The 21,377-nt window shown below is 53.7% G+C and overlaps 3 protein-coding genes across 5 annotated transcripts in view; all 3 read left to right on the top strand.

Annotated features, from left to right (window-relative positions):
- The window catches only part of FAM102A (family with sequence similarity 102 member A), a 37,777-nt gene extending 23,986 nt beyond the window's left edge, over positions 1-13,791 (top strand). Inside the window, exons 5-12 of one of the 2 annotated variants that reach the window (XM_030507461.1) lie at positions 1,288-1,404; positions 1,909-1,955; positions 4,530-4,690; positions 5,796-5,903; positions 6,171-6,360; positions 6,547-6,668; positions 7,739-7,808; positions 8,657-13,791. In XM_030507461.1, coding sequence (XP_030363321.1) covers positions 1,288-1,404; positions 1,909-1,955; positions 4,530-4,690; positions 5,796-5,903; positions 6,171-6,360; positions 6,547-6,668; positions 7,739-7,808; positions 8,657-8,702 — 861 coding nt within the window. In that variant the 3' untranslated portion in view covers positions 8,703-13,791. The remainder of the gene's footprint in view (positions 1-1,287; positions 1,405-1,908; positions 1,956-4,529; positions 4,691-5,795; positions 5,904-6,170; positions 6,361-6,546; positions 6,669-7,738; positions 7,809-8,656) is intronic. The other variant, XM_030507462.1, reaches the window with a different exon arrangement.
- Positions 13,792-14,251: 460 nt separating this feature from the next.
- On the top strand, positions 14,252-16,513 carry DPM2 (dolichyl-phosphate mannosyltransferase subunit 2, regulatory). Of its 2 annotated transcripts, XM_030507465.1 has the most exons (4): positions 14,252-14,291; positions 14,597-14,686; positions 15,721-15,823; positions 16,117-16,513. In XM_030507465.1, the coding sequence occupies exons 1-4, from the start codon at positions 14,289-14,291 to the stop codon at positions 16,173-16,175; spliced, it is 255 nt and encodes an 84-aa protein (XP_030363325.1). In that variant the 5' UTR covers positions 14,252-14,288; the 3' UTR covers positions 16,176-16,513. The 2 variants fall into 2 exon arrangements, with proteins under 2 accessions (XP_030363325.1, XP_030363324.1); XM_030507464.1 differs by lacking the exon at positions 14,252-14,291 and having other exon boundaries at positions 14,345-15,589.
- A 1,432-nt stretch (positions 16,514-17,945) lies between these two features.
- Positions 17,946-20,442, top strand: ST6GALNAC4 (ST6 N-acetylgalactosaminide alpha-2,6-sialyltransferase 4). The gene is made up of 6 exons (XM_030507463.1): positions 17,946-18,063; positions 18,214-18,287; positions 18,589-18,759; positions 18,879-19,291; positions 19,422-19,529; positions 19,606-20,442. Exons 2-6 carry the CDS (start codon positions 18,276-18,278, stop codon positions 19,793-19,795), a joined length of 894 nt encoding a protein of 297 aa, XP_030363323.1. The 5' UTR covers positions 17,946-18,063; positions 18,214-18,275; the 3' UTR covers positions 19,796-20,442.
- The last annotated feature ends 935 nt before the right edge of the window (positions 20,443-21,377 follow it).

Raw genomic sequence — 21,377 nt, 5'->3', positions numbered from 1 at the left:
CTTGTGTTCCTTTGCCATCAGCTCTTGTTCCCCTTTGACAATGGGATGGAGGAAGCAGCTATGCTCATCTTGCAACTGTCTCCCGTTGGATCACAGATCTTGTGCAGACTGTGGTTGAGACTTCTGATTTGGAGCAGTGGGAGCCAGGGTTCACACAGCAGTGACAGTGGTTTGTGCTGTGACTCCCTATCGGCTTCCACAGTTGACAGCACCACATTTCCTTAGGATGGTGCTACTTTTTGGGGCTCCCTGTTGTATCATCCAGCTGTCAACGCCAGGCCAGGAGAAATGTACTGCAATGCACAGAGTAACAACTAGGTCCAAGCTGCTTCTCCACCTCCCCTCTGTGTTGTCGTGGAAGCTGACCTGTATGTTGAAGTGACGCAGAGTTTCCATGCTTGGATGGCTTGGCCACGTACAGGGTACAGCATCTCTTCCTGATCAGATTAGATGAAACACGATTGACTAAAGCTCTGCTTAAAAGGTATAACTTTTTCTTTAAAGCACTGTATTAATACACCAGGAATTAGAGCAGAAACACAAACGTTTGTCTTTAGAGACATCAGTACCCTCTTTGAATTTGCCTGTCATATTCAACATTCCCTATTTACCTTCCCTATATGCTTCCCCTTTGTTAGAGAAGGTTTCGAGAGAGCACAACTAAATCTCTCCAAACACCTCTCTTCTCTTCTGCCTGTCAAACATACCACTTGCCAGTTAAATCTTAGTGGTGTTGAGGAACCTTTGCTCCGGGACAAGTGGGGCTCACACGCTGCTGCATGGCTCTGGATCTCCAGCTTGCTGTGCTCCAAGTCTCAGGTTTGTTTGTCAGGACGGTGTCACTTTCCTCTGTAACAATATCCTTTCATCTCCTGGTTCACATGCTCCACCGCATTCTGGGATGGCCCGATACAAAGAGTGCCTTATTATGTTTGTGTATGTGTGATTCTGTTTTTTCCACATCATTGACCTAGTGCCTTCCATGTCCTTGGTTATGCAATGGCTGCGGGCTGGTTAACACTGTCCTGGCCAGCACCACTGCTCTATGTCCTTCCTCCACATGGAGCTGGCTGCCTGAAGGCCTCCAACATGTCTTGGGATTAGGAATGTGACGCTGCCCATTAAAGAGTTGGGGTCTTCACAGCCACAACTCTGTGTGTACTGGCTCCTGCTTCTGCCCTTGCTCACAGATGCTCTCTCTTCCTTTGGTCTGTGTGACACCACATATCCCTTTATTGACTATTTTTTGTTCTCTCCCCTTCCCCTCCATTGTTTTCTTGGCTACAGCTGGGCTTTGCTGATCTAAATCTGGCAGAATTTGCAGGCTCTGGATCCACTGTCCGTTGTTGCTTGCTGGAAGGATATGATACTAAGAACACCCGACAGGACAACTCCATCCTAAAGGTACAACAGCTAGTACTGCCACAGTGGAAATCCTAATACTGAATTCAGAGAGATTACAGGCAGAGTGCAGTGCTAGGCCTGAGAGGAGGTTCTGCATTACATACAGAGACAGGATTTAGCTTTTTAGCTTCCCAAGTCCGACTTGGGAAGCTTCCCATATCAGAGTTGCCCTTTGATATCTTGGCATCCTTTTGGCCAAGCACTGACCCTCGATAGCATTCTTTGTCATCAAAGAAACCATGAGCAGGAGGGAGGAAAGAAGTTCTGAGTGCATTGTCAGGGTGGTCAGGCTGGTGTCCTGCTGACCCACTGCAAATTGGAGTTACTAATGCCAGTAAGTTGGGACAGGGAGGGAATTATCTTCCTAAATCCCTGAAGCTGATTTCCTTTGGAAAGGAACTAGGTCTTGCTAATCTTTACACCTAGCCCTTGACCTCCTGGCTGTTGTGAAGTGAGGAGCTCACTGCAGCATGGCTAATGATGTGCCTTGTCTCCTCTCTCCAGGTCACGATTGGAATGTCCCTGCTCTCGGGGGACCCCTGCTTCAAAACGTGAGTTTCTGGGTGCTCATCCCATTCTGGGCACACCAGGACATCTGGTTCTTTCACAGTTCCTTGCTGGAGACTAAAATTGATAGGGAAGGGGGGGAAAAGATGCCCTTGATTGATGTTGGGAAGTACAGGGGAAAGCTTGAAACTGGTGGTCTGGGTTGTTGAATAGCACAGCCAGCCTGTGCTGTTAATCTTCTCTCTGCTGTGGTTCTCCTAGCTCGGTTATTGGTTGTGCACAGTATTTTCTGTGCTAGTGTCAGTTAGGTTTTAGAAACCAGTGGTTGTTGATGACAAACTTCATGTTTTGCCTAAAGGATAGAATTTCTCATAGCTCTGGGGTTGGTTTCACTGACCTCCTAGAAGGGAAAGGTCAATGAAGAAAACAGGCTTGGAAAAGGACACGCTTCAGCACATAGCACGCAGGATAAGGAGCTCAAATTGAAACAGCAACAAAAATACTGCAAGGCTGGGACATTTTAATTCCCCCTTTTTTTTTTCCTATAGGAACCCAGGTTCATAGTTTGTATTAGCAGAGAAATTGCAGTTGTGTACTTTTAATACATCACGGTAGGAAAGAATAAGTACAGTTAAGCCATGAAGCAGTTTTGTTGCTTAAAGAATTGTTGCTGACACATATACCAGCAACATTTGACTTTATACTGCCCTATAGCATTGCAAGCCTCACAGCCCTGTGTAAGGTGTGTGACTGTACACAGCAGGACTGCCACATGCTGATAGACTGTGGTGGCTCCCAACAGTATGAGAGAAGAAAGCTTTACCTTGAGGCCACCACTTGTAGCTGTGGTATTCTGGGCTCAAAGGCCTAATTTGAGGAGCTAGCTTGAAGTGTCTAAATCAGCTTGCATTCTTGTTGTAAAATGCTGCATGATTTGGGGTAGGTTTGTTTTGTGAATGGCTTTTCATAGCGCTGCAGCATTCAAAGCCTAAGTGCAGTGTCATCTGATTCGGCAGAGTTTCTGCTTCAGAAGGAAGTGTAATAAAGAAGTTTTGGATCTCTTAAGCCATAACTTTATAACAGAAACAGATGTTTTAAATCTAGGGTACTAGGGTGGCTGGCAATAATATGTCTGACACAAATACTGTTGCTCCTTCGCTGTGGAAGCAAATCCCACTGGTAGAGTGCCTGAAAACGATACAGAATTGGATCTAAATATCCATTTAATATAAAGTAGGCTCAGTGTGAAAGTTAAACCTCCTAATTTTCTTAAAGGATTTTTACAATCGTTTCCATTTTTCCCTTACATGTTGATGATGTGCAACTGCCTGAAAATCAAAGCGGTGCGTGTAGAATAGCCCTTGATCAGTAGAGCTTTTGATAAATGGCACTCATTAGAGGATTAGGCAGGAATTAAACTGGGCTGGGAAATCACTTCCGAGCACTGACTTTCTGCAGTGCTCACATGAACCTTCTCCTCCTGGGTGTCGTGGAGGGCGCAGAGCAGCCTGAGCTGACAGACCCAGGGGCTGCTCCGACATCTGCTGCAGGAACAGTTGCTTCATTAACACTGTAAAAGCCTCATTAACCCGCAAAGCGAGTCCCCGAATACCTCGGTGCATGTAAATCACCAAGAACATGATTAGGGAGGGTTTTTTTCCTGGTGAAGGCATGCTGTGGGTTTCCTGAAACCTTTACAGCTATTTGGCTGCTTATATGAAATACTCTCAGTATTCTTTCTCCCAAAATACTGCAAAGATCCTCTCATGAAGCATCTTCTCAGAGCTCCAAGTGAGGCAAATAGAAGTTTTTCTTTCTCATTCCTCACTTAAAAAGCATAATATGATCCATTAGTTCCAGTTCAGACTTCAGGCTACAGGGAGGTTAGGGCTCCAGCAGGAATATTCGCTTTGCCACACTGCACATGCTGTGGCTTCCACCCAAAAACACTTCTGGAAGGAAGGGAGGGGGCTCCAGGCACTCACAGTCAGCATTTACAAAGGGATGTTGGGAACACACAGAATAACCAGGAAAAGTAATTCTGACAGCTGGAAAAACACTTTAGTTTCACTGAAAAAGAGTTTAATCGTCAGTTGGAAAGGTTATTTGATCATTGTAAAAGTACTCTCACAGGGGGATGGGGTTGCTGGGATAAAAGGTTGCTTTCTGACCCAAGTCAAAAAGGTATAATGAAGGGGTGCTGGAATTGAGAGCTGAACAACAGCAAACTGGTTCCTGTTTGGGAAGCCAACTGGCCACTGGGCACGTGTTGGGGGAAAAGGGCAGCTCTCGATGGGCTTCTGGAGGATAACTCAGGCTCTGAGCCTGTTCTCCTTATAAATGATTGAATGGCTTCTTTTTGCCTTAATTTAAGTCAGAAACTTGCTGCTTCTTGCAATGCACATGCAGTACGAGGTAGGGAAAACCCGAGTCTTGCATGTAGGAACATGAAATCCAGTGTCACGCTAGTCACAGAGGGCTGCCAGCTTCCCCCAGCACGAAGGGTAAGGGCAGGAAGGGGAATGCTCTTGATAGAGCAGAATGGGAATTGCTGGTGGGATGGGGTGATTCCTGGTCCCTGCCTGGCAGTTTGTAACCTGCTTCACTTGTGATTCCAGGCCTCCTTCCACTGCCAAATCCATCACCATCCCGGGACAGGACTCTACCCTGCAGCTGACCTGTAAGGGCGAGGGAACCACGAGCAGCAGCAGCAGCAGCAGTTCAGCCACGATCGGCTCCCTGCGGCAGACCAAGCCAAGAGCTGCCATTCTCAGCTCGGGTATGAATGCCTGTCCTGGAGCCATGCAATGCTTGGCTGTGTCTGGACACTCTGTTGTTTTCCCCACAGTTACAAGCACAGAAACTCTTTAATTTTGCATGTTTTCCCTGCACCCATCCTCACCCCTCTGCTCGTGAAGAAAAACAAAACCGTCTATGAAGCGTAGCTGAGGAAGGATGAGTCTTTGCCACATTTGTTAGTGGAGATCAAGCAATTTGTTCATTTTGCTGAGGACTTAATAATTAATGCAATGCACTCACCCCTGCTTTCCATTGTTTTCAAAGACACTTAACATTGTTCTCCACTCAGCTATTCTGTTGCTCAAACTTATCTTCTAGAAGAGTTCCTCTGAAGGTTTTAGAGGTTGGTTTGAGGTCTAATGGCCTTGTTCCAGCTGCTGATGCAGAGTTCTTCGGCTTCTCTATGAGCCTGTTTTCAAGGGCACTGCTTTTTCACGTAGCTTTTTTCCCTTCCCAGCACATTTGGAATGTGCAGGCAGATCCATTGCACCAAAATAGCACTCCAGTCTCATTACCTCAGTGACTTAGCACACTGTGCAAGTGCTCTTCTTAAAAAAAAAAACCTGCTTAACATGTTATATTTGTGCACTTCTTGATATGCTTCCTGCATGAGAGACAAGCAGAGGTGATGGCAAAGGAGCAGAGGTTATGCTGAGGTTTCTCTGTCAAATTCAGATGTGATTTAAATGGCACAGGCTCTCTTACAAGTAATAGAAGGGGAAAGGTAGTGACAGGAGAAGCACGCAAATGGAGGTTGTAATGCTTTACTACCAGCAATCATTTGATGTTTTCTTGGGTCTAGCTTAATGCTTTTAACTATGGGTAGCTTCAGACACTCCCTGTCCTTCTAGATCCTTTAAGCCCCCAGAGGTGCTTGTACATTGAGGCGCTGGATGCTGGAATTAGTGATAAACTTGACAGAGAAACTCACTGTTGTCTTCCCTTCTCCCCAGCTCTTTGTAAGCTCTGTGCTAGCCTGTACAGCAGGGCTCTGCCAACAGGCTTGCCCTTTCCTTGATCTAGCATCCCTGCAGTCCAACGTGCTGGCTTGGTTATGGTGTAAGTAGTGCCCTGTTGTTCCTTGCCAGGTGTCCCAGAAGAACCGGATCAGAACCTGTCCAGCCCAGAGGAAGTCTTCCACTCAGGGCACTCACGGAACTCCAGCTACGCCAGCCAGCAGTCCAAGATCTCTGGTAACTATTGATCTGCTCTGCTCTGCCAGCACTGGCCCCATCCACTTTCTTCCCTGCAATGAGCTCTTGTGAGAGTGATTTACAGCCAACTCTCTCGCCCTGCTCTGTAATACCAGTCTCCTGTTTAGTCTCTGCACATGAGCTCGTAGATGTATGTCTAAACCTCTGTATATGGGAGCAGAAACATTGGTCTTAAGCTGCCCTGCCTGTTAACTGTGCTGTCAGGACAGGGAGATGATCTGGTTTGTAATCCCTCTGTGTTTGCAGGTTACAGCACGGAGCACTCCCGCTCTTCAAGTATGTCTGACTTGACCCATCGCCGGAACACCTCCACCAGCAGCAGTGCATCCGGGGGGCTGAGCATGACAGTGGAGTGTCCTGAGGGAGAGCGGGACCACAAGCTGGAGAAGCCACCTCGCCCCCCTAGACCAGCCATTCTGCTGGATAGACCCTCCCGGTGAGTAACTGTGGAGCAAAGCCCCTTCCCTGGGAAGCTGAGGCAGAATCTACTCATTTGTCTTAGTGCAGCGATAGATTGGATTGTAGCCTCTGAGGAGGAGGCTATTGCAAGGATGCAGGACAGTAAATGGAAGTCTGTGTCTTGAAAATCTGAGTAAGTTTTCCCTTTATTTCCTCGCCCCAGGAGGAAAAAGGATTCAGTGGAGAGTCACCCAACACGAGTGGATGACACCAGGATCGATGCTGATGATATAGTGGAGAAAATAATGCAGAGTCAGGACTTCACAGATGTCAGCAATACTGAAGGTGAGAGGAGGTCTCAAAGGGGATGTTTTGGCTGTTCCTTTAGCAAGGCTGACAAGCTTTTAGAGTCAGATCTGGTCTGCTATGGCCTCCCTTCCCTTTTGGGTAGCAATTTGCTTTCAGTGCTTGCTGGTTGTTTCTATGGTAAACAAACAAACTATATGGAGAGCTGCACATCCATTAGCAAATAGCGCTTGCTGCTGTTCTACACACTACAGCAGAGGTTGAACACTAGCTAGGAGGAGAGGGGAAAAATACTGGTTCTTCAGTGCAGTGGAAATCAGTTACATCAGCTATCTGTAGTGCTCTAGTGGCCTTCGTCCAGGGTCAGCCCAAGGGTATTTATTAAAGTAGGAGAGCACAAGTGGAGGGGAAACAGCACGTCTCTGCGAAAGAATGGGTAGAAAGATGTGTTGCAGTGTGCTGGTGATCAGGTCTGAGAGCCTAAAAGGGGTTTTCTCTGCTGCAGTCACATCTGTAATAAGAAATATCACTGCATTTGTTGGAATTTTGCAGTGTAGTCTTTTTCATCTCATTGAGGTTTTTGGATAAGTTTTAAACTTGAGTCCAGCTTGTTATGCATGCTTCTATAGTTACCATTAATCACCTTAAATCATTGCACATGGCAACACTCTTATCATATGGGGATTTACACCTCATTCAGCAAGGGTTAAAACTACACTGACTGTAGCCACCTCTCACCAGCAGAACAGGCTGAGTTTCTCCTCCACTGAGCCTACACAAGCAGGATGAGGCCCCACATCTGTTCAGATGTGTTTAAGCTGACCAAGAACTTGGATCGATGGAATTGCCTCCAAAGAAGCAGCTGGAGGAGTCTCACTGAATTAATGTCTCTGCATTTACTCTTCCAGAGCTTAACACTCTAGTTGATTTGTACACGAGGCTCCCTTTCAGAGCAAGAAGAGGAATTCCCAGAGGCTCTGTTACTGTGGGAACACTATGCATTCACAAACACGCTTGTTCCCATGCTGTGTAATGTGTCTGGGAGGGGAGCACCTGGCAGCCGTTGGTACTTCTGGATTTTGATGTCTTACTTGGTTTTCTATCCACAGACAGTAACCTGAGGTTGTTTGTGAGCAGAGATGGAACAACTACATTGAGCGGTATTCAGCTGGGAAACAGGTAGGCTTCCTGCAAGTGTGGCAGACAGAGGCGCTCCAGAGGGATTGCTTGGCTCTTTGCACCCAGGAAACTTTCACCTTTTGCTACAGGAGAGATCTCTAAACATTATGTGCTGCGTGGTGGCTTTATTCCCACATTAACACCCCTGGGATCCCTTTGGTGACAGGCTACAGCTGCACTGGGTTGCGAATGCACTTCTCAGCTGGAGCTAGGAGGGATAATGTGATCTTAGTTGTTAGATCAAGAACAGAAGTAAGGACAAAATGGTAGAGGTTGGTTCCTGTTTGCTGCTGTGCCCGCAGGGAGCTTTGCCTCCTGCTGGCCCGCAGCAAAACTGCAGCAGCCTGCTTTTTTGTCCCCTTTCCTGCCTCCTCCGTCGTCGTTGAGGGCTTGTTCTCTCATGAAAGACTTCTGAACAAATACAGCTTTTTCTTGCTCTTAATGCAGTGTCTTGGCTAGTTGGGTTTGAATCTTTACAGCACCTTTTTGAGGTTAAAAAACCCACCCAGACAATAACTAACACAAAGATCTGTCAAGTTGGTGACAAATATGGGAGCACAGCAAAGCCAGGAACACTGGCTCTTCATGCAGGGTACTCCCCCTTTTCCTCTGTCCTTCAGGATTCATGTGTTACACCCAGCTCTTTCAATTGCTCTGGTGTCAGCTTGCCACGTAGCTGTCTGGTTTGTGTTATGAGCTTTGACTCCTGGCCAGACTGACTCGTTGTTTTCAGTCTTCCGTGTGGGGTTAGAGGGTGATGTTTGTGAGGGGAGAGCTCTGAATAAGAACTTGAAGTGACTGAGGAAAATAACCTGGCTTTCTCCTCTTCTTCCCCACTGCCTCCCCAGGGTCTCATCTGGAGTTTACGAGCCGGTGGTGATTGAAACCCACTAAATGTGAAGAACAGGGTAGAGCTGCTGGAAACAGGCCCCCTACCCAGTCCGCTGCCACATGGATGCCAACCTTTACCTCTCTTCATGCAGCATTCCAGAAGGGATTTCTCCACGCCCCTCCCCATACATTTGCACTGCAGAACTACTCCGAGACCACTCCAGATCATGCACTTTTCCCTGAGTTGGCATTACCCTTCTCCACTTCCCAGTTCTTCCAGTGCCTGCCTTCCCCCTGTTTCTGTTCAGACGCAAGGTGTCTGTTGGGTTTATCCTTAGTCCTAGAGGATGTTGCTCATGTGCATCCCTCACTCCACCCATTCACTTGCAGCAGGGGACTTCTCAGCTTCTGTCTCCCCAAAGCATTGGGTTTATACCACTGTGAACTCTTCAAACCACTGGGGGAGAGGGGGAAACCGTTCTAACCAAACCGAGAGCTGCTTGTGGGTGACACGGTGAAATGGCCACTTGCAGGATGCTTTATTCCATTGACTCTGCAAGGGAACATCACCTTCCAAGGCAACGGTTTTTTACTGAACAAGGTATGCTATGGTGTACACTTCACCTTCCTGCCCTCAAATCCCCAAACATCCTCTTTTCTCATAGGAAATAACTTCCCAAAAGTGCATTTCAGAAAACTACCACGATCCAGATGGGAGTTGATAACGGTTAAATGCTAATGCTGTTATACCACTAATTGCATTACACACTTCCACTGCTGGGCATGGAAGGGCAGTGTTCATCTGTTAGCATTAGCAGGAGCACTTTAGAGGTTCCAGATTTTACCTGGAAGAGGCTTCCACTTGCTGTTCCAGGAGCGTGATCCCTGTTTGCTGGCCTGATCCAGCAAATAGTCACTGTTGGAGCTTGGAATGCAAAGCCTCTTTTTTTTTTGTGTTCTTTTTTTTGTTTTTATTTTAGGCTCAGGAAGGGAAGTGCCCTTCTTGAACTGTGAAAAGAATCTGGTTGTCTGATAGCCCTCCCCTGGGCCAGAGCAGGGTGCAGTTGACTGCGGTGGTCTCTCTGTTGTGGTGGTGATTAACAATTGCCTCTCTTGGCCTGCGCCAGTGAGGGAATTGGTGCTGGTAAGGCCTTTCTTGCCCTGTCATTGGGGATCTGTGCCTGTGCTGGTTCTATGTGGGGCTGGGGAGAAGCCACTGTCTCTGCCTTCAAAGGTAGAATGGGTGTCTTCTGCTGCATTAGCCACAGCAGCCGTTCTTGCCTGGTTTGTGGCGAGCGAACTCTTCTGACAAGGCTTCAAACTGTTTTCTGCTTGATCTTTCAATCGTTCCTCTTCGGGTTTGGTTCCTGCAGTTGAGGTGCCTGTTTTCCTTGCGGTGTGTGGCAGAGGTGTCAGTCGGTCCCTTGCAGCTCGCACTTAGATTCTCCTGGCAGCTGAACTGCAGACGAGGATGTCGGCAGAGTCCAGCCAGGGGCTGTGCTTGCAGCCCTTCCTCTACAGAGACTCTCAGCTCGGAAGCTGTTTCTGTGTAGTGCCCTTTCCTCTTTTGCCAGCGTACTGTAGTGCACCCGGAGCCATGGCACCCTCCTGGGCATGGCTGGGAACGTGCCCTCCTCTGGCACACACGTGTGTGCACACACACAGCACACGCTTGTCCCGTTCAGCAAGGAAAAACCTGTAACTGATCACGTTGTTGTTCAGATTCTTAGTTATTGGAAAGCCTTTGTTTTAATGGGAAAACAAAAAGGAATAACTATGGTCTCTGTGGCCACAATGCATGCAGATGAGCTGCTGGAAAAGGGAATTTGGCAGAATGAGAAACAAGGAATGAAAGGACCTTGATTTATGTTTTCTGCCCTGCTAGCTAAGGGTGGCGGCATGGGGAGGGTGCTAGGCAGCGTGGCAAAGCTATACAGCTCCTTGCTCTGTTTTGACAGTTTCTCTCTTCGAGTCAAGAGCTTGCTTTCTGTATTTGGGCAGACCACAGAGAGGATATGGATCTTTTTCACCCTTCAAAGGGAGTTAAATTTGGATTAGGGCAAGAAAGGGGTACAGACAACACTTTGGTTCGGTTTAATGTAGGGAAGAAGTGTCGCATCTTTTCAGTCTGTCTAGAACAAAAGCTCTTTCACACTTGCTGGAGTGTTCTTAGTGGTGATCTCTTCATTCAGGCTGGGTAGGTCTGGCACTCGCTCGCAGGCTGCTGAGCATCCTGCCCTGCTCCTGGGGTGCTGTGTCTGCAGGAAGGGCAGAACCATTTGCTTTTCTCTCTCCCTGGGGCTTTGCCAGAAAGCCAGGCCTGGCCTGACCCTCTGCTCTGGTCAGGGTGAGGGCAGCAGCAGGCTCAGACAGCAGTGTGTGTTCCACCCTGCCTGCGGAGCTGCTCCATAGCACAGAGCCCCGGCTGCTCCCCAGGGGTCAGCAAAGCCCCTTGAGGGGAATCGGGTCCAACCAGGACTTGAAAGGAGCAAACATAAGGCAGGAAAGAGGCCAAAATCCAGCTCGCTTGTGCTGCTCTGCTTCTGTTCCCATGGGAAACAATGGCAGTGGCTGTCGGAGCAGTTGGAACCCAGAGCTTTCTTCTGGGCTCCCTTGGCAAGAGTCGGCTGCTCCGAGGTGCTGGCAGCTCGGCACGTCACGACATCACCAGTGGGACAGACACACAGGGGGAGGAATCTCTTCCCAGCAAAGCAAGAGGAGAAGCAGTTGAGCTTTTCAGATAGCTGGGCTCATCTTCCCAGGCTGGCAGAGGCATAACCTGCTCCATCCCATAGCTATGGCCAACCTGAGCACATCTCTGGCTTCTTCTCCAGTGGCTTGGCACATCACTGCTTGTGGGTTTTGATAACTGTGTCTCATGGAGTCTCTCTTCCTTGTCTCCACGTTATTGACTCCGCAGATCCTGGTCTTTATGTAGCTTTTTAGCTCTCCTACCCCTCGTTTTGAATAAGCAAGCAGCTCTAGCCATTCAGCCTGGTGCGGCAGAGCCAGAGCGAGGAAGGAGCAGTCTGATCCTCTTCCTAGATCCCACACAGAGCTCCCACTGCAGTGCCCGTTGGTGGGCACGGAGGCAGTGGTGATGGCAGTGGGGTCCCTTGTCCTGCGTTCACTGCCACCTTGGGAAGCTGCATCTCACGAGCACTTTTCTCCTTGTGGCATCGCTGCCCTCTGTTCCTCGGTGGACTTTTGAGCATTGAAGCAGTGAATCAGTTTCAGACCCAAACCTCTGGTTAGTTTCCTTTTGGGGTTTTCTTTTTTTGTTGTGAAGTTTATTGAGGTTTGTTTTTTTTATAAACCCAGCAGGCTGGTGGTTTTTTCTTTCGACTTACATTATTGTTTCATTGATATTTTATTCCTGGGGAGGGGTTGAAGGGGGAAGATGTTCTTCCCCACGTTGTTCCCCCCTTCGCAGGGGATTCAGAGGTGGCTTAAACAAGTATAAAAGGACCTTATTGGCAAGACTCTGCATCCCCGTGGTCTGTGATGCTGGTGAGCAGGGCTGCTCCTGCCTGGCTGATCCAGAGAGCAGAGCTGGCCTCTGCTCTGGTCTGGGGGCCAGGTGAGATGTGTGGGCTCTGCTCAACCAGTTTCTAAACCATTAGTTGATGGAAACCCATTGCAAAGAGTTGGGAAATTCAATATAACTTCTTTTTTTTTTTTTACTAACTTTCTTTTCTTTTTAAACCAATAGAAACTGAGTGAATGTCCGAAAGAATAGGCTTGGCTGTGACTTGGTGAAGGAGATGGCTTTCAATTGGAAATTGTGATGGGGCGGGGGGGGGGGGAAAAAGGGGGAGAAGGATGTTGTTCCTCCATCATCTTTTGTATGGCCAGCACTTTACATGGGGGCCCTCGTGCTGTCCTGCCCCTCGGTGCGACGGGCAGCAGCAGGCGTGTGATCTCTCCCCCCCCCCCCATCCTCCTTAAAAATAAGCCCTTTTGAATGGTTGCATCACTTTTTAGAGGGTCCCAAGACCTGCAGAACACCCGTTTCAGTCTCATCTGCCCATGGGGGGGGGGGGGGGGTGAATTCTTATTTATTGTTGTCGTCGCTGTTTCTTTTTAACCCGGTGGCACCTGCAGCTGGACTCTGCACGTGCAACGTGTTGGGAACCTCTGGGAAAACCTCACTCCAGGTACGCTTAGAGCACGTAGGTTAAAACACCCCTCCTGGAGAGGGGGACCCCCTTATTCCTTTGCTCCCCTCCTCGCTGCCTTACCCCCGGGAGCTGCAGATTCACCCTCCAACCCCTCCTTACCCCATCACCTCTTGCTCCGGTGGCAGCCCTGTGGACAAGGCTGGTCCCTAAGGAGCAAGGACCAACAAACGCTGCCTGGTCGCAGGCGTTTTGTCCTGGAAAAGCCACTTCCTCGCTGGGGTGCGAGCCCCAAATTCCCCCTCGCTTCCCTCCCGAGCCTGATGCCCTCTCCATGTTGCATCGCCCCTACCCCATCAGGAAGGGAGCGGACGTGGAAAGCTGGGAAGTAACAAGGAATTTGGATGCGGCTGAGCCTCAGAACTTGTCTCAAACATAAGGAATAATGGTAGAGCCCATATTTTTGTGGGGGGTGGGGGGGAAAAGGGGAGATGTTGGTTTATTTTCTTGGAAGCGAATCGAGCTCGGCGATGTTCAGCGGAGGCGCGCACTTGATTTCTATCAGATTCTATAGAGAGATGGCTGATATTTTTGGAAAGGGAATGAATGGGTCTATGCAAACTTCCAAAATGGCTTGAAAATAAAGAAAAAGATAGTTTAACACTTTTTTTTTTTTTTACTTTCAAATCTAAAGAGAAAAGAAAAAAAATCTAACTTTGTTTCTTAAAGTGCGTTTAGAAAGAGAAGCTACTTCCACTGCTCTATTTTGATGATGATGATGATGATTCTTGGAGAGTTTGGGCTGGAGGGAATGACTATTTTTCACCGTTTTTATCTTGCTCCTCTAGTTTTGGGTTTGTTTTTTTTTTTCTAACGGAATGCTGTGCCGTCTTTGATTCAACAGATCGTGTTTGTATTTTCTGTATCTGGTTCCTAACGTAGAGAAATAACAAATATATGAGGAAAATCAATATAATGTCAAATGTTGTTATGGTTTGGGGGGAAAAAAAATAAAGGTTTTTTTTGGTACTTCACACTGATTCTTCTCACTTTGTTCCTTGCTTTAACTGTATTCTGCTAAGTAGACATAAAGCTCTCTCCTAAGGAAGCAGAAGGGGGAGATAGGGCCGGCTGGGGTAGGATTTGGCTTTGCCTTCCAGCATCGGGATACAGGACATGAGCATCTCTAGTGTTGGGGTTGGTTTTGAGCCCTTTGGTCCCACAGATGACACCAACACACCCCGTCGGGGGAGGAGACCTTCCTCTCCCCTCGCTGAACCCGGGTGTCACGGTGAGACACCGCGGTACGGGCGCCCCTTCCCGGTCGGGTGCTGATGGAGCCCCGGTACCGCCTGGGTGCTGCGGGCCGAGCCCCGCCGGGGACTACAACTCCCGTCATGCACCGCGCCAGCCGCAAGCCCCCCCCTCACTGATTGGCCGATGAAGGGAGGGCGCGCCTGCCGTCGCGCACGCTGATTGGTGGCCGCTCCCGGAAGGGCGGGGCTGTCGGGGAGGGAGGCCGCCGGTCGCCATGGTGAGTGCGGACGGGTTCGCTCCTGGCCCCGGGGGGACCGGGCCCGGCCGGGGCGAGCCGGGAGCCGCCGGGCCCGGCCCCTGCGCACCGGGGCTGGGCCGGGCCAGCGCGGGGGCTCCGGGGTCGGAACCAGGCCCCGGTGGTTGGGAGGAGCAGGCGGCAGCGCTCCCGCGGCGGGTCCCGGCACTGCCGGGGGTCTCCCATCCCCTCCGGCCCCGCACCCGGTTCCTGTCGGTGCCCATGGATCGCCCCGGCGCTGAGCCCGCAGCGTGCGGGTCCCGCCCTGACGACTCCTCCCTTTGCAGGCCACGGCAACGGACCAGGTGGTTGGGTTCGGCTTGGTCACCTTCAGCCTCCTCCTCTTTGTGTACTACACCCTCTGGATCATCGTGCTGGTAATGGGGCTCCTGGCTGCTACGCCTCACTTCACCCCGCCCCGCTGTTTGCTCAGGCTCTCGTTAGGTGCTGATGTGTCCCTCCAGGGCGCTGCCTGGCAGCTGCCTGGTCAGAACATCCAGGATACAGCTTCCTCTATTGCTGGCACAGCCCTTGCTCCCCTCTGGGTGTGCCAGGCTTCAGTCATGCTGCTCTAAAGCCAGCCAGGGGAAGATGAAGGCTCGCTTAAGCTGTCGGAGCTGAAGCCTGGTCCCTCTGGAGGTGATGTCCTTGGTGTCTGCTTTTGTAGTCCCCCAGGTTGCTGGTTCTAAAGGGAGATGACGATGGGAGACATAGAGATGGCTCTTAACCAAATCCGGAGCTTGGTAGGGAGGTGGAGAGTTTAGGGAATGCAGAGCTATGGAAAAATGAGTGTGAGCCTGGTAGTTTTGTCCACTTCGGGGCCATTAGAATCGGGGAACACCAGGTTGGACCTCAAGGATCATCTGGTCCAACCTTATTAGTGGTTTTCTTGCTGGAAAGAGCCATCTCCTGGTGAGTTCGCCAGGTGGGAGAGGCCTGGTTCAGCGCCGGGCTGGTGTGTGAGCTCCCTCCAACCTCAGAGCGGTTCCAGCTCCCCTCCTGCCTCTGCCTGCTCCGCTGCCCCTGCCTGTGCTGCCGGTAGCTCCGTGGTGTGCTCCTGCCGTGTGGGGATCCTTACACTGCTCTCTAGTGTCCAAAGCCTTCCAATGGATCCTGGCGGGATCGCCATCAAACAGAGCCACGATCAGCTTCTCCCTTCTGTAGGGCAGAGATTCACCGTGTTCAGCACCGAGCAGGATGGTGCCCACCCCGCGGCTTTGAGACCTTTGTGTGGGCTTCATGCCCCTCGTCATCTGAACGCTGCAGCCTCCTCTGTGCGGGTCTGGAGCCCTTTTTTTAGCTCTCTCCTGCTTGATATTTCCATCCTGCTTTGGAAAGCACGAGGCTGGAGGTGCTGGGGGCCGGCCCTGGTGCTGTGCCACCTCCTGACCCCCTTCTCTGTGTCCTGCAGCCCTTCATCGACAGCGACCACAGCATCCACCAGTACTTCTTGCCTAGGGAGTACGCGGTTCTCATCCCCGTGGTGGCCGGGCTGCTGCTGCTGCTATTTATAGGTGAGTTTTGTTTCTCGTGTTCTAATTAGAAGCTTCTAAATTAAGAAGGGACAAGAGGGTTGCTTGGGGCCTCTGTGACACTCATGACACGCTCTCTGTGGCCGCCGCTGCAGCTCAGCCTGATACAGGCTGTCGGAGCCGGGGTTTGGGTGTCGCTTTGGCTGTTCGAGCCTCTGCACAGAGCAATGGTCTCACTTGCTGTGCCCAGGTTCTGTTTCTCACTCCAGGAGGGGTTCAAAGCGCCGGTAATGAGAAGCTTTCTGGCTCGATCTGTTCTCTCTCTCTCGTGGTAGGTGTTTTTATAACGGTCGTGATGTGGAAGAACAGGAAACCTGTCAAGAAATCAGACTGAAGGCCCAAGCTGAGGGAGGAGAAGGCTCCAGAGCCAAGAAAAGACTTTGCTTGCAGCACCGAGCAGCCAGTGCTCAGCACCAAACCCTCCTGCCCTCCTTCCTGCAGAGACAAACCTGCCTGTAGTTTACAACATACTGACCAAAGGAACCAAAACTGACCTCCAGGGCTCATCGAGAGAGGGACCAGAGCCCTGCTGTGAGGGACCTGCTCCAAACTGCTCCAAGTCGAGCCCTGACCCCCACCCTCTGCTTGGCCTCTGGGTGATCTTTCCCCTCAGCTCTTGTCGTGTCCAGTATGTTCCTCCTGTGTTTTTATTAAACGTTCACATATGGGTTTTGTGGGGCTTTCTTAATTGTATTCAAGTTTGAGAGGAAAGAAATGAGACTTTGGGCTTGGAAAAGGCAAGTTTGCCGTGCCCAGCACTGTGCCGGGACAGGGAGACATCAGAGAGAGCCTGCCCGGGGCTGGCCTGGCCATACCCAGCCTCGTGCCATGGGGTAGCTCCAGCAAGGAGAGGGCAGATTTGGGGTGCTCTGATCCTTCTCACATGGACTGAGAGCTTCCCCTGCTGTGTGCCACCACCTCCGGTCCTGCCGGGAGGTGATGCTGGTGGCTCAGGGTGCCTTGGCTGTGGTTTAACCCGCTGCATGGAGCTGGTGCGTGGTCCAGGGGCTCAGCTCAGGCTGGGGGTTTGTTTCCAGCTCTTGCAGAGGCTGCCAGGCCTCCATCCACCCCTCTTCCTTTGCCTGCGTGTTGCTGCTGTTCCTCCTCAGGGTGAGGAACCCTTCGCTCCCCGTCCCGGCCCCTCACCGCTTGGACGTGGCTCTGCCCAGCCCGTGAGGGTGGGTCTGAGCTGGGGCAGGAGGAAGTGAAAGGGTGGAAGATTCAATCACGTCTCACCACGTTCAGTTTGCCTCAGGCGTTGCCTCCTGCATCAGAGCCCCACAGTGCCCCCGTCACCTCGCGTCCGCTCCTGCTCCAACTGTGCCAAGGACAGGGCTGGGACCAGGTTTGAGTTTCCTTGTCATGTTCCGTGTCAACAGAAGGAGGATACGAAGTCCAACACCCCTCCCCGGACAGCAGGCGCCTGGCTTTGGGGATGCTTTGCAAACATCCCTTTGGCGAGAGGGGCTGAGGGTGACGGGTGGCCCTCTGCGGCCATCAGGTGGGGACTGGGAACCAGGAGGCGGCTGGTTTGAGCTGCTCTGGATCACTCTGGTCCCTGGGCTGTTCCCAGTGTCCGGCGTGGTCCCTGGGCTGTTCCCAGTGTCCAGCGTGGCTGGGAGCTGACAGTGCACGGAGGTGAGAAGGGGGCTTGGGGACACGGAGGTGGCAGCAGGGACCCCAGGCGAGGGGAGCTGCGAGGGCGGAGAAGGAGGTGCGGAGGGAAGCGGGTGCTGGGTTCCATAGCGGGATGGTTGGTGCCGGTAATGGGGGATGGTGCCCGGGTCCATAGCGGGATGGTTGGTGCCGGTAATGGGGGATGGTGCCCGGGTCCATAGCGGGATGGTTGGTGCCGGTAAGAGGGGATGGTGCCCGGGTCCGTCCCACGGTACGTGCGGTGCTGGGCTCGGTACCGAGACCCGCGGGGTCGGTGCGTGGACACACGCGGTGGGCGCCGGGGTCGGTCCCGGGACGGTCGGTCCCAGGACACCGCGGAGGGGTCCCGGTGCCGGTGCCGGTGCCGGTGCCGGGCGGCGTTGGGCTGCGGGGCGGGGGGGGGGGGGGGGCGGTCCCGGTCCCGGCAGTGCCCGCTCCGCCCCGCCCCGCCCCGCCCCGGCGCGGCCCCGCCAGCCCCAGCCCGGTGCTGCCCCGCGGGATGCGGGACCCGGCGGCCGCGGCCCTCGGGGCCGGGGAGCGGCGCCGCCGCGGGGGCTCCCGGCGCGGTGAGTGCGGCCGGGACCGGCACCGAGGGAGGCCGAGCCCGCGGCGGGACCGGGCACGGGGGGGGGACCGGGACAGGGCGGTGGATGGGGAGGCCCCGGGGGGGTGGATGGGGGTCCCCGGTGCTGCCGCTGAGCCCGCTCTGTGTGCAGGGTGCGAGCCGCGACCCTCCGGGTGACCCCGCACCCCCCGGGCCACACGCTGCCCCCCGAGGATGAAGACGCTGGTGAGTACCCGCAGAGACGGAGCGCGAAGGGCCGGTGGGACCCGACGGCACCGGGTGAGGGGAACCACTGACCCCGACCCAGCCGCCGGTGCCCGCAGGCAGCGCCGAGCCCCGAGAGCGCGGCCCTCGGCCGGTGCTGCCTGCAGGAAGTGAGCTCGGTGCAGGCACCCAGCGCTCCCCCTGTGCCCCGATACCCATCGCTATGGGGCTGCTCCTGCACATGGCCCCACGGAGCCCCCGGCACCCAACACATGCGCATGGCCAGGCCCGCAGGAACCTTCCTTCTCCTGCTCTGCTCCAGGTCTGGCTCTTCCTGGCGCTGGTGTGCATGGCACTGGGTGCTGTGCTGTACGTCCTGCTGTGCACCCAGGCCTGCCCATGGGCCTGCTGCTGGTCCCCGGTGCAGTGGGGCAGCCCTGCAGCATCCACCGCCCTCCGCTTCCAGGGGTATATCCGTGTCCCCGATGGGAAGGTGAGTGGGGATGGGGCAGCTCGGCCCCCCCGTGCCTCAGTTTCCCCTTCCTTAGTAAGGGCGGAAGGGGCTGCAGGAGGGAAGGGGGAGCTGATGGGTGATGGTCCATCTCCCCACAGCCACTGGAGCGGGCGCTGTGCCGCCGCTGCGCCATGGTCTCCAGCTCAGGGCAGATGCTGGGCTCGCGCCTGGGCCAGGCCATCGATGGGGAGGAGTGTGTCCTGCGCATGAACCACGCGCCCACTGCCGGCTACGAGGAGGACGTGGGGACCCGGAGCACCATCCGCGTGGTGTCGCACACCAGCGTCCCGCTGCTGCTGAGGAACCCGCGCTACTTCTTCCAGCAGTCCCAGGACACCCTCTACATCATCTGGGGGCCACCGAAGAAGATGAACCGGGAGAAGGTGGGTCCGACCTATCAGGTGCTATTAAAGGTGATGCAGATGTACCCCCACCTGCAGATCTACACCCTGACTGATGAGAAGATGACCTATTGCGACGACGTCTTCCAGAATGAGACGGGGAAGAACAGGTACCGCCACCTCCCAAGGAGTCCCCATTGAGTCCCCCCACCATAGGCACCCATCAGGCACCCATAGCCCAGCTGGGCCGGCAGCACCATCCCGCTCCAGAGGGACCCAGCGCATCGTGGTGCTTTGCAGGCTGAAGTCCGGCTCCTACCTGAGCACGGGGTGGTTCACCATGGTCCTGGCCATGGAGCTGTGCGAGCAGATCTACGTCTTTGGCATGGTCAGCGACAGCTACTGCAGGTGCGTGGGGAGCAGCAGGCATGGGGTGACCCAGTGTCCCCCGGAGTCCTACAGCCACCCCATCCCTTCCCACCAGGGAGAAGAACCAGTCAAGCGTGCCCTACCACTACTTCGAGAAGGGCCAGCTGGACGAGTGCAGGATGTACCTGATGCACGAGCGAGCCCGTCAGGCCGGGCACCGCTTCATCACCGAGAAAACCATCTTCTCCCGCTGGGCCAAGAGGAAGAACATCATCTTCACCCACCCGTCCTGGGCAGGCGGGTAGGGCGTCAGCCGCGGGGTGAGGCAGCAGGGCGGCTCTTATCCTGCAAGGACATGCCTTGGCTGCAGCGGTGCCATGGTGAAAGCCTTTTGCCAAGCCCCAGGGTGGGGAATCTCCACCTCTACAGCAGCAGGGCCGGTTCCTCCAGCTGGTGGGTGGGCTGGGCCCCCCCCCCATGTCTCTGCACAGGGGTATGAGCTGGACCCATGGAGCCCCATCGGCTCCAAGCACCTCTCTGACGGACCCGGTGTGACCACAAAGGTTTTCCACCTGCTCTACTGGGGTGAACATTTAATGCAGGATTAAGTATTCACGCTGCTGGGCTCCAGCGTGACAGCGGCACAGCTCGGCCTTGCCAGGGCCATGACCTGATGCCTCTCCCAGGGATCAAGCTCCACCATGGTCCTTGCCCCACTGATACTCCGAGACCTGGTGCTGGGTGTGGGGTGCAGGGAGCCGGCTCTGGGCTCCACCATCCTGCTGCCTTCTGCTGCTCTGTGCTGGGGCAGGTCCCTGGGGTCCCCTGCATCCCCCCAGCTGGGATGCCCTGGGGGCACATATAGCTCAGGGGGGCTTCAAGTTGCCTTGTCACAAGTGCCCTTGAATTCAGACCAAAGCAAACGTGGCCATTAAAGAGCATTTTTAACTCAGTGGTGTCTCATGCTGTGCCCCTTAGGGCTGTGGGATGTGGGGATGGGGGACAGCAGCTGGTCTCTGGCTTGCCAGTGTCCTGCTCCCCTGCCAGGCTATAAATAAGGTGACGAGGGGGGTAGAGCTGAGGCTGAGCGTGGAGGAAGGGGCCAAAAGCTGCTGGTGGAGATCATTTGGGAACCAGCAGCTGCATCTCAAGCAAGTCACTGTAAGGTGGGCACTGACCTGGCGTGGATTTTGTGCTGGGTCTGGGCTGATCTTTGGCCTGCAGGCAGGGCAGCTGCTGCCAGCTCTGGCGCCTGTGGAGACATGGGGCACGGCATGGACACGTGTGCATGGCCTTGAACCTGGCTGCAGCGCTTGGAACCCGTAACAGATGCCACGTATTTGGGTGGGCCTGGAGGTGTCCGGGTGGCCAGGGATGAGCAGAAGGGGCAGAGGGAGACGCATTCACTCCCGTTTCACCAGAGGCCAAATGCTGGGGTTCAAGCGAGGAGCAAGTCACCTGGAGATGCTGCCAGGACAGTGAGCCACAGGCGAGTGTGAACCAAGAGCCGGTGGGGCTCTGCCTGGTTGCCACAACCCCACGCAGGGAAGGGCTGTGCTGACACAGCCGAGTCGAAATCCCCTTGGACAGAGCCTGCAGGTCCCGGTCAGCGCCCTCCCTGCCCAAAGAGATCCCCGGAGAGGGGCCCGGCCGGCGGGGAGGAGGCGGCGGCGGCGGCATCCCAACAATGTGGCCCTGCGCCCGGCAGCGGCTCAGACGCCTCGTGCTGTTCCTGGTACTCGCGGGCAGCGCTTCCCCCTCCTCTCCCTCCTCCCCATTGCACGCCCCGGTGCCCTCGGGGGTGGGACGGGTCAGAACGCAGGGGCGGGAGCAAGACCCGGCCTGCCCCGTCGGGGCCTGGAGCGGGGAGGGCGGCGCTAGGACCCC

This window comes from Strigops habroptila, chromosome 15, assembly GCF_004027225.2.
Source record: "Strigops habroptila isolate Jane chromosome 15, bStrHab1.2.pri, whole genome shotgun sequence".
Taxonomy (NCBI): Eukaryota; Metazoa; Chordata; class Aves; order Psittaciformes; family Psittacidae; genus Strigops; species Strigops habroptila.
This window is presented reverse-complemented; position numbering and strand designations above follow the sequence as displayed.